At 35.3% G+C, this 11,921-nt stretch overlaps 1 protein-coding gene across 1 annotated transcript; it reads right to left on the reverse strand.

Annotated features, from left to right (window-relative positions):
* Window positions 1-307: 307 nt before the first annotated feature.
* Window positions 308-4,342, reverse strand: LOC114820319 (exopolygalacturonase-like). The gene is made up of 6 exons (XM_070811511.1): window positions 4,213-4,342; window positions 3,390-3,605; window positions 2,908-3,234; window positions 1,520-1,809; window positions 1,050-1,275; window positions 308-917 (listed from the first exon to the last, which is right to left on the reverse strand). The coding sequence occupies exons 1-6, from the start codon at window positions 4,213-4,215 to the stop codon at window positions 690-692; spliced, it is 1,290 nt and encodes a 429-aa protein (XP_070667612.1). The 5' UTR covers window positions 4,216-4,342; the 3' UTR covers window positions 308-689.
* Window positions 4,343-11,921: the final 7,579 nt, after the last annotated feature.

Genomic DNA, 11,921 nt, shown 5'->3' on the forward strand with positions numbered 1-11,921 from the left:
AATGTGATTCAATCAATTGTTTATTAAATATTATTTTCTCTATTCTTAATGTAAATTCTATAAAAACCGATTTTATTATGTAATTCAGCTGCTTTAATTGGTTTATGTGGTTCTTCTAGCATGATTTAAGATTATTCATTTACTTCAAATATTTGACTTTTCTTTTGTCAATTTACGCATCTAAATACAGTTAAAACATGTAGTTGCCCGTAGCATGCCGTGATTCAAAAAATGTCTTCTGCACACACGTGAACGCGTGTATGAAGGCTAATGACTACTGAAACCGATGAAAAAGTAAAACACAAAATACTTAATATTATTTATTAACTTTTTTTGGGGGGAGGAGGGGGCGTGCGTGCATGAAGGCTAGTCACTACTGAAACCGATGAAAAAGTAAAACACAATTAACATAGTGAAAAAAATACTTAATATTATTTATGAACTTTTTTTTGGGGGGGGGGGGGGAGCGGCGTGGGTGGGAGTGGGGAGGGGCGCATGGCCCCCGCTGGTCATCAAAGCCTAATATGCCACTGATGCTACAAATATTAACTTTTAGTACATGCATCATTCCATCCCCAGAGGCATCAAATGCTCTCCTTCTCATTCCCCGGCAGCAATGATATAAATATAAGTAGTTAGATAAGCAGGACATGTCAAGGGTGTTATGATCAACTTCAGGAGCTCAACTCTCAATGGCAGGCTGGTGGGTTTTGTATGCCACCAAAACCAGCTTTTACATTTTTACATACGGAGGTGAGAGCTGCAGCATTTGGACCAGTATACTTCAAATCAATGTCGTGAAGCTGGATGTTTTGGCAAGGAACCTGGCTGCTGCAAATGAAATCTACTGCCACATTTGACGGTGTTGTCCCTTTGATGTTTATGTAATGAACATTGCTGATCTGCACACGCGATGGCTGCACAGTGTTGAAGAAAGTCGGTAAAAGAAGGTTAAGATTAGAAGTCAAGAGTTCGATCTCATTTATCGACTTATTAAAAAAAAAAAGAGAGTGATTACTTAGGGTTATAGGATAATTAGGTTAACAAACCTGGTTCTTGTCGCATCCCCCAGCGCAGTACTCTTGGTCAATAATGATAGGGTTCCTAACATTCTGCATGATGAGGTCCTTGAAAACCATGCCTGATGCCAGACTAGGACCCGATCCTGGCCATGACTTGATTCTAATCCCATTGTCTGTGTTCAAAAATGTTGTCTTCTTCACGGTGATCCCTTTCACGTCATTTTCGTGCTCATACTTGCCAAGGCTACCGACACTGTCATCAATAAAATGGGGACACAAATTAGTCCATGAACATTTAGGAGGATAGGTGGTATTTATATAAGACATAGTAGCGGAACAATCTATTATATGTTAGCAGATTGTCAATCTAGACCTTGATTATATAACTGTCCTTCAAATGCATCTATAGTCCAAATTTTATAGTCCAACAACATTACATGTCAAGAATAATGTATAGCATAAGAGTTCAAATACTAAAAACTCGATTATATATCTACCTAATGCCATGTCCGGGGCCACAGATTACGTTGTTGATGGCAATGTTGGTGGATCCCTGAATCATGCCGATGCAATCATCACCAGTGGCAATGTGAGTTCTGGCAACCTTGACATTGTTGGAGTTGCTAATGTGGATGCCGTCAGTGTTGAGGCTTGTTCCAGGGGCAGAGATATTCACTCTGCGAACCCTAACATTCTGGCTGTCAGTGATGAAAAGGTGAACTCCTTTGCTGTTGAGGGAACTAATGCCTCGAATGACCCCGTTAGAGACGCTATTGAATTTGATGCTCTGCATTAATTAATCCAATAATTAAAGCCAGTTTTCTTTCTTATGAATTATTAGGTTCACATCCTTCTTTTTGCTACTCTATTGATTAAAATTCTATTCATTTTCAATTTTTGATCAAGATCCTTAGGTATTAATAACATCATTAATTATTTGAATAATAAAATATTTTATTTTTAAATATATTCCTTTAGTGTTAAAAATGTTAAAATTAGTGTATTTATATTTATGACTAAATTTTTTATCATATATTTTTATTTTTAGTTTGTACCTATTTTTAATTTGTACCAATTTTCTTTTCATTTTGTAATTTGTACCCATATATTGGTTTCTTTTTGTGCCCATATTTTTTAAAGTTTTATTTGTGTTTGTACCCATGTGTACACCGTCACTTGACATTGTATATTTAATCAATGATAGAAAAATTACATATGGTATATTTATGTTTTATGCCTAAACTTTGTATCATATATTTATATTTTTAGTTTGTACCCACTTTTAATTTGCAACATTTTTTTTTAAATTTGTAGTATTTTCTTTTTAGTTTTATTTTGTACCCATGTATTAATTTCTTTTAGCACCCATATTTTTTTAAAATTCATTTGTACTCATAATTTTTTAATCTTTTATCTGTACCCTAATTTATTTATAATGTACCCATTCTTCTTTATTAATGTACCACTTTGTTATATGTGAAATATACCAATTTTTTTTGTAAAATGTCCCATTTTTTTAACACTACGGATACATTCTGTTGCCATTTATTATTTCTTATTTTTACATAGTTTTTATCCGTTTTATTCAATCAAAATGTTTGATTTTTTTTATTGTAACCATTTCTTATAATGAGAGATTTTAAATTTATAGGATTATAAATCTCATAAAATATTAAACAATTAATGTCAAAACTATAAAAATATAAATATTAATTGTAATATAATGAGGTGTACAAAGTCAAGGGACTTTGATCAAACTTTGAATACCATTAAGGTTTTAGTCAAAAAATGTTAATGATTAGGGACCGCATCCAAAGTATTCATATATATATATATATATAGAGGAGGCTCTAGTTAACTAGTTGGTAATGAGTATAGAACTTACAGATGGGAGTGGACTGCAACCGTCGCTCGAACTGCCGCAGTCACCAGCGACTTTCCAGGCACTTGATCCTTGTCCGTCAAAGACGCCATTGCCGGTAATGACCAAGCCCTCTACTTTCTCAAACAAGAACCAGTATGGCTCTTCATATAAGGACAGATCATTCAGGCCTTTTATGGTCCCTAAAACTTGAACAACTATGGGTTTAGCACAGGTGCATGGCCCTTGAAATACCGCTGGCCCACTCTTGTATGTCCCTGGTGGGATCAGAACCCTTGATCTCCGGTCAGTGTTATTCTTACATGCTGCAATCCATGTTTTTATGAAATTCTGCCATTAATAGCAAAAGAAAAAAAAAATCAATTTAGTCAGACGACCCAAAATGAATTAGTTTTGTCAGTTTTGCACCGTCGTTTTCAGAATGTGATGAATACGTATCATACATTTATACAACATAAAATAATGTTAGGGTAACATAGTATTACCATACTTGCATCGTGGTTCCCATCAGGCTTGGCGCCGAAATCCACCACGTTAAAGATTTTCTCATCAGGATCAGCTGTGTCATGGACACCCAAATTACTACCACGGAAAACATCGAACACAGCCGGAGGAATGGCAACCGAGGCAGCGGCTCGAGAGGCCAATGCAGCTAAGCACAAGATAAGAATGACGTGGCAATACATTCCTCCAGCAATGGCCTGTTGGAATTGTTGGATCGCCGGGCCCGTCCCACTCTAACAACACCGATACTGTCCCCACTTAACCACCTGCACAATCCTCAGGTGTGGGGTTTTATCACAAAAGGCCTCGGTATTAGTTAGAGTGGGATAATACTATTTAAACTTCTTTAGTTTTCTTCACCCCACCGATGTGGGACAGTTTAACACTCCCCCTCACGTGTAACCTCATTTAGTGGTTCACACGTGGAGATCCACATCAGTAATTGAAACTCAGAGGTCGGCTCACGTTGGGCCCACTTGTTTTCAATTGGAACTCAGCGGTCGTTTCTATATTAAGAGTTTAGACTTGTTTCCTTCCGGGTGGTGACAAGCTCATTGGCTTGCACACAAGCTCGTTGGCTTGCACGGGCCCGCAACCGTGGGCTCTGATACCATGTTGGAATTGTTGGATCGCCGGGCCCGTCCCACTCTAACAACACCGATACTGTCCCCACTTAACCACCTGCACAATCCTCAGGTGTGGGGTTTTATCACAAAAGGCCTCGGTATTAGTTAGAGTGGGGTAATACTATTTAAACTTCTTTAGTTTTCTTCACCCCACCGATGTGGGACAGTTTAACATGGCCATGGCCTCCTTTTCAACTCTACAAAGCTAGCTAGCTAAAAAATTATGTAAAGAAATTTTGTCTACTATTTTTCCCGATTACATAACAAGTCTCCGGGGAGACTTGACGATTAAAGTTAGGGATGGATAAATTCTCTTTGAATGCCTGTATTTATACTAACTAAAAGAATTTGTTAAGTACCCTCCGCTGCTATCTGTGCGGGGAGGCTCGAACTCTACGGTGAAGGTTAGATTAATTAGTTTTTTTTATTTTTTTTATTTTTTTTTTTTAAATAATTGGTTTGCCTAAAAATGGTGATATGCTTTGTGCGTGCATGACTAATTCCCTAAGTTTAAGGTACATGTTAAAATATTGTGGTCCTTCACTTCCACCATTGTAGGGCGCTAGTTCTTCTCCATGCATTCATCTGCTTTTGCATGGCCACCAAATTATTACCAGACTCCCACCAACAAGACAAAATTAATTTAAAAAAACAGATTGTGTTTTTCCTTTTAGTAGGATTTTTTTTGCAAATACTAGGAAGACTAAATTTATATATAAAGTTTGCAAATTAAATGATGTGTCACAAATTAGAATAAGCACGTTTATCAATGCTTATGTAATAAATCAATAATTAACTTTCATATCCTTTAATTTTCAAAATTTTGTCTCTCTAGCATTACTTTTTTTTTCTTTCCTTATGTTGCTCAATTCATAAACTAATAAATAACTAATAAACCGTGCCTTGGTTTTAACTAATCATCAGTTATCAGTCGGTTACTATAAGTGATCTATGAACAAGAGACTCCTAAATGTTGAAGGGAAAAAAAAGTTGTAACTTGAGGTGGATTTTAAGATGGGTGTTTACTATTTGCCAACAGGATCCTCTCCATATCCCTTTGGTGAGGATTCTGAGGATCCATGAATCATGTTTGTTCATCGTACATCATGCGATCAGTTTTTGTCAGGTATTGTTTGTGTTTAATTTTAAATAAAAATATTTAAAATAATTTCTGATCGCACGATGTACGATGAAAGGATACGATTCACAGATTCCCAGATCCCCACAAAAAGAATCTGGCAAGGATCCGGATTCTAGTATTTGGTCCATGAAATGAAAAAGGCACTGTTTTTGTTTATGTCCCATCTTTTTCTGTTTTTTGTTTTTCTTGCTCAAAAGATTTATTTCCTTCTTAATTAGGTGTAACTTTTTTTTTAAATTTTTTATAAATAATTTTTTTTTTTTGTACAATCGATGTTCTGAAAAATAAAAAACATTTATTTAGGGTAAAAAGTTATATATATTATTCCCCGTCCTTTTTTAGTCAGGATACATTATTCCCCGTTCTTGTTTCCTTTTTTGACCGGTTAACGTACTAGTGATTCCCAAAAATTGAATGATTTAGTTAGAAAGTTCTTTTGGAGAATCCGATACCCTCATTTAGTATTAAAATCTAGTGATATTCCTCTTTACTTATAAGCGAGAGATCTTAGGTTCGATTCTCACCAAAAGTGAATTTGAACCACATTGTTGCTAGCCGATTGTGAGGCTAAGCCAACCCCCTCCCTTTTAGTGTAGATAATATCGTTTGTTCAAAAAAAAAAAGTATACTAGATTCGTCGTCCAGTAATACGGTCTAATGATATTTTTTTTTATTTATAAGTGAGAAGTCTTATGCTTTCGATCTCGAAAATAGTGAATTCGCAACCAATTTATTCTTCAACGTTTTAGTGTAAATATATAGTCGTATTAAAAAAAGGGTGATTTTGTATAAAATTAATAAAAAGTTACAATATTAACAATACATAATTCCAAATAGATCAATCATGTATTGTGATACTTAAAAGCATTTAAAATAAACAAAAATTACAAAATATGCCACTACAGCTGACGCCTCCTTTGTCATATATATATATATATATATATTTTTTTTTTTTATGTAAATAGATACAGGGTTGGGAACAGATGAGGAGGTTGTGATATGGATATTAGGACACATGAATGCACGCCAAAGGAGAAAAATCAAAGACACTTACCAACAACTTTACAATAAATTCCTCCTTGATGATCTCCGGTCTGAACTTCTGGAGATGGAACTATGTAACAACCCAACAAGCCCAAATCATGATAACCACAACAAGTGGCAACCATATAAAACTTACCGTGATAACCAAGAAAAGAAAAAGTGAGGATTTAATTAAAAGGAAACTAACGAAAAGTTCTAAAAAACTTTAGTTTGAATGAAAAATAACAAATAAATGTATAAGTGAATAGTACCAGGAAAGGTAAAAATATGGTTTTTCGTTAAAAATGAATAATAACGGAAATGTTTCGTTAAAATTTCATTTAATTAAAGGAAAACATACGCATGGTCTCTAATGATCTAGCTGCATAGATCTCTTTACATTTATCGTTTGTACATTTGTACGAATTTAGATTAATCTTGACCCTTGGATTAATTTGATGTAATTTAATCCTTCCACGTTAGATTTAAATTGAAATCCTCTTCGCACCATAAAGGTCACTCCACATAGGTGCAAAACGTGTAAGCACGGAGACTAAATGCAAAGTCTCAAGATTCCGACTGTACACAATAGCCTAATAAGTCACATTAGGATTTAGTGAGCCTCTTTTAGTGAAAAACAATCCTCAAAATATAAGAAAAACAATTTGGTTATTTGGACATATAAAACTGGCTTACTTGCTGACATATTCTCTAGTCGAGTTAGGCCATAGCATGGCAATTAAAACCCACTTATAAAGTATGCCAATAGTTGTATCAATTTTATCCTCTAAATAGCATTACTCTAAATAAAAGGGGCCCCTTGTAATTTTGGTTTTAGGTCTCATTCTGCATTAGGCCAACGCTAGTTTGGAATTACACAATTTGACAAGTCAAATACAAAAAGGGGGCGAGAGAGAAACGTAGAGTAAATAACACAACTATTTTATATGCAAGTAATATTACAAGCTGATGAGCAGGATGATCAGATTCTAAGGGACAAATCGGTGGTACATAAATCACCGGCGGCTTTCGCAGGGTCAATCCTTGTTTGATATCCCCCGAAGTCCTGCCCATTGGAAATTAAAATAGACAAAAAAAAGGAAGACATACGTTATACATATGTTCCGTGCATGAAGTCCTGCCCACTGGACTTCCAATATATATATATAAGATTACTTGGAGAGCTTGGTAGGTGCCTTGCCTTGTGTACCAAGATAAGTGAAACTAATTAGGCCTACCATGTTTCTTTGTACTAAATTCAGTGATCACTACTCCGCCGTAGAGGTTGGCCGCCTCGGTGCTAGTGAGAACAGCAGTGCCCCTTTTCATATGAACAGTATTAACAGGCCTTTGCATCATATTCTGGCTCTGCTGATCATGATGATGAGCTTCGTTGTAATTGGCCGTCCTGTGGATGTTCGTTTGTGGATAAAAATGTTGTCCTTGATGAGGAGGTCTTGTAGTAGTGGTGATCACCTTCTGCGGCAAGCTACCATAGTAAAGGTCAGCTGCTACGTTCGTGCTACTATTGTAAAGAACGCCGTGGCAGTCCTCGATGATGGTATGGCGTTCGGATGCAATTGGGGTAGCTACCTTACGGTGAAAAAACACTCTCCTCTCTCACAGCAAAGCGTTCAGAAACAGCCATTGCTAATAAATGAATCAAGGGGGAGCTACCTAAGCTTGCCTTACCTTGTGGTTTTCTTACTAAAATATGTTAAGAGCCTAGCCACATTATATAGGAATTCGGCAGAGGTTCACAACTCACAGTAGGCTTTCTGATCACGTTCTTGTGATTCTCTATAATGGTTCCTTTTTCTAGTATTATTGAAACGAATCTATTACAAAAAGTTTTCTACTATGACCCAGCAATTATAATAGAGGCATTGTGATTTTCACACACTTCTTTTAACATTTCCTACATTTTTCTTATTTTTCAACCGTTTAGTTGAATAAATCAACAAAAACAACGGCTATAATCAAATCGAAGTGAGTGAGATACTTAGATTATCCGTTAATATATAGCTAGATATTTCATTAGCGTTTAACATAAGTGCTTTTAGCTAAAGCACTACTAAGCAAAAACAAAAGTTCTATCTTACTCTTAAGTTCCAGAAATTTTAGCTGCTAGGTCTTATTGTATGTTATTTGTACCAATTATCATACTAGAGGTTGGGGACAATAATGTAATTAGCAATGATGGTCTGGTTGGAGAAATGCATATATCACACCCTTTACGAATAACATATCTTTACTACATAAATTCAATATAATCGGAACTGTTCAATTTTTTAATCTTCATATGAAGATTATCTTTATGAAATCATTTGAATTAGATATCATTTATGCATTCCCTTATTCTATGCATTTGGATGACTAAACGATTTCCGATTTAATTTTTGTTGAAAAAATCTTCAAATAAAGATTAAGAAATTGAACTATTTGAATTATGAAGTTTATATGAGGAACATAAATTATTAAAAAAAAAAATGAGATACGTACATTCTCGAAGAATGCAAGTATTATTCCCAATTTTTTAGTTCTCTTGAACTAATAATACATGCTGTTATAACGAGTTTTTATTTTTTATTTTTTATTTTTTATTTATTTCCTCGATTAATTTGAACCAATAAAGATGCATTTGGGATAGAGTTTTGGTCGTATGCAATAGATTCTACTACAGAAAGTTATTCGATTCAAGCACATGCGTGAGCATCTCTTAGCACCCGGCACCAACTGTATGGACCGTAATCAATTAGTTTGTGAAGATTCAATGGGTCAATTGGAGAAGGAGCTTTAATGGGTCAATTGTTGATCATGCTCCCTATATAAACTACCCGCCAGCTTCGAGGGTGTAAACTTCTAAACCTATTTGCAATTAGAAATTGAATCACTCTATATAAATTTAATTTTATCAAGTTTAGAATGTCTGACTTTTTACTTTGTCACCTGCTAATCAGCATGTATGAGGGTTTATCACAATAAGTATCTATGCATGTTATAGCCTAATATTACTACTTTGTGAATCGGTGGGCTTCTTTAGTGAACAAAAAAGAAATCCTCAAAATATAGCTGATGTTGTGGTTTATTTTACTGAAGGGAGAGAAAGGGTGAGGCAAAGAGAGAGAAGAGAGTTGAGGAATTGCTTTGATGTGTATTTCCAATACTTGTGCCTTTATTTGTCGTAATCTGGATAGGATTCCTTACCTTCCAAGTAATGCATTTTTAAAGGGATAAGGTCTTCTAGTATTCTAAATACAATCTACTAATGATTTACAAAACTACACTACTAGAATTTATGTCATAACACTCCCCCTTCAGTGTGTAAATACTTAAGTAGATATCGCATCAAATCTTCATGGAAGAATGCATAAGAAGTACAACTCACAAAATTTGGCTATGGTAAAACCCAAGGTAGGATCAAACCCATAGTCTAAAGAGAAAGGTGTGAAGTTTCATTAAGTCAGGACATGCTGCTCTAGCTAATTGTCCACGCTTTCCAAGTGTGATTTCTATGTTATGTATGGCTGTGCCGAAACTAAATGTCTACAGGGGGCAAGTAGAACACAAATAAGGTATGACTAGCCCATGATAGGTGTCTCGTTAAAATCTCATCAGGTATCAAAAGTCTAATGGAAAAAATGCTCCTAATCATAGGAAAAAAGAGTACATTAAAGTTAAGTGAGTATACTTCTGGATATTCCCCCTGAGTTTGACAAAACTTCTAAATGAGAATTACAAGCATTGCAAATCAGACAATTTACGCATACCAATTCCTTGAACAAGCTTTTAGAGAGTAGACTTTGACAGTGAATTCGTGAAGCCTAATATGACTACTTTGTGAATCGGTGGGCTTCTTTAATGAACAAAAAAGAAATCCTCAAACTATAGCTGATGTTGTGGTTTATTTTACTTAAGGGAGAGAAATGGTGATGCAAAGAGAGACAAGAGAGTTGAGGAATTTTTTTGATGTGTATTTCCAATATTTGTGCCTTTATTTATAGTAGTCTGGATAGGATTCCTTACCTTCCAAGTAATGCACTCTTAAAGGGATAAGGTCTTCTAGTATTCTAAATACAATCTACTAATGATTTACACAACTACACTACTAGAATTTATGTCACAACACTCCCCCTTCAGTGACAGTGTGTAAATACTTAAGTAGATGTTGCATCAATCTTCACGGAAGAATGCATAAGAAGTAAAGCTCACAAAATCTGCTATGATAAAACCCAAGGTAGGATCAAACCCATAGTCTAAAGAGAAAGGTGAGAAGTTTCATTAAGTCAGCATTTGTTACTCTAGCTAATTGTCCACCATTTCCAAGTGTGATTTCTATGTTATGTATGGCCGTGCCCAAACTAAACGTCTTCAGGGTGCAAGTAGAACACACTCAAGGGTATGACCAGCCCATGATATGTGTCTCATTAAAATCTCATCAGGTATCAAAAGTCTAATGGGAAAAATGCTCATAATCATAGGAAAAAAGAGTACATTAAAGTCAAGTGAGTATACTTTTGAATACTCCCCCTGAGTTTGACAAAACTTCCAAATGAGAATTACAAGTACTGCAAATCAGACAATTTACGCATACCGATTCCTTGAACAAGCTTTTAGAGAGTAGACTTTGATAGTGAATTCGTGAAGAGGTCAACAAAGTTGTCTTCGAATCGAGTTTGCTTGACTTCAATCTTCTGATACTCTTTCTATTGATGTGAGATGAAGAATTTCGATGCAATATGGTTTGTGTTGTCTCTTTTAATGTATCCTTTCTTGATCTGGTCGATACAGGGGGCGTTGTCATCATAGATTGTTATAGGAGTCTCAATGACAAAATAAAGTCTGAAAATACTTCGAATATGCTCAACAACAACTTTGAGCCATATTTATTCACGAGGAGCTTCATGTAGGGTGAGAATTTTAGCATGGTTTGAAGAAGTTGCAACTAAGGTTTGTTTGGTTGCCTTTCAAGATATTGTGGTGTCTCCAACGGTAAAGATATAACCCATTTGAGTGCGTGTCTTGTGCGGGTCAGATAAATAACCTACGTCAGCATAACCAACAAGGCAAACATCATTCTGAAGATCAAAGGGGTATAATCTATTCTAAGATGCATATGGATAGAATAAACCCCAATACGTAGTACCTTTAAGGTAACAAAAAATGTCTTTAACACCATTTCAATGTTTGCATGTAGGTGCATTGCTATATTTTACCAAAAGATTGATAGTGAAGGAAATGTCCGGTCTAGTGCATAGAGCCTCAACATAATAAAGTGCCAATTGCACTCAGATATAGAACTTGAAACTCCAAGACCTCTTCCTTATCGTCTTTAAGATGAAAAATGTCTCGTTTTGTATCAAGCCTTCGGACGACTATAGGAGTACTCAAAGGTTTTTGCTATACCCTTATTAAAGTGTCTCAACACCTTCTGGTGTAGTTTGATTGGTGTACCAGAATACCATTAGAACAATTTTCGATCTCCAGGCTAAGACAATGTTGAGTTTTTTTTCTAGATCTTTCATCTCAAATTCCTACTTCAAGTGTGAGGCAATTTTCTTAAGTTCTTCGGAAGTCCAATAAGATTCATGCCATCAATATAAACTATAATTGTTGCAAATCCGGTTTAGAACTATTTGATATAGTCAATGCAATCTGTAGAGTGAACGACTAAATCTAATTGAGAGGGTGTCACATGGTTTAGAACTATTTGATCCAGTCAA

The sequence above is a fragment of the Malus domestica genome, chromosome 13, assembly GCF_042453785.1.
Source record: "Malus domestica chromosome 13, GDT2T_hap1".
Classification (NCBI taxonomy): Eukaryota; Viridiplantae; Streptophyta; class Magnoliopsida; order Rosales; family Rosaceae; genus Malus; species Malus domestica.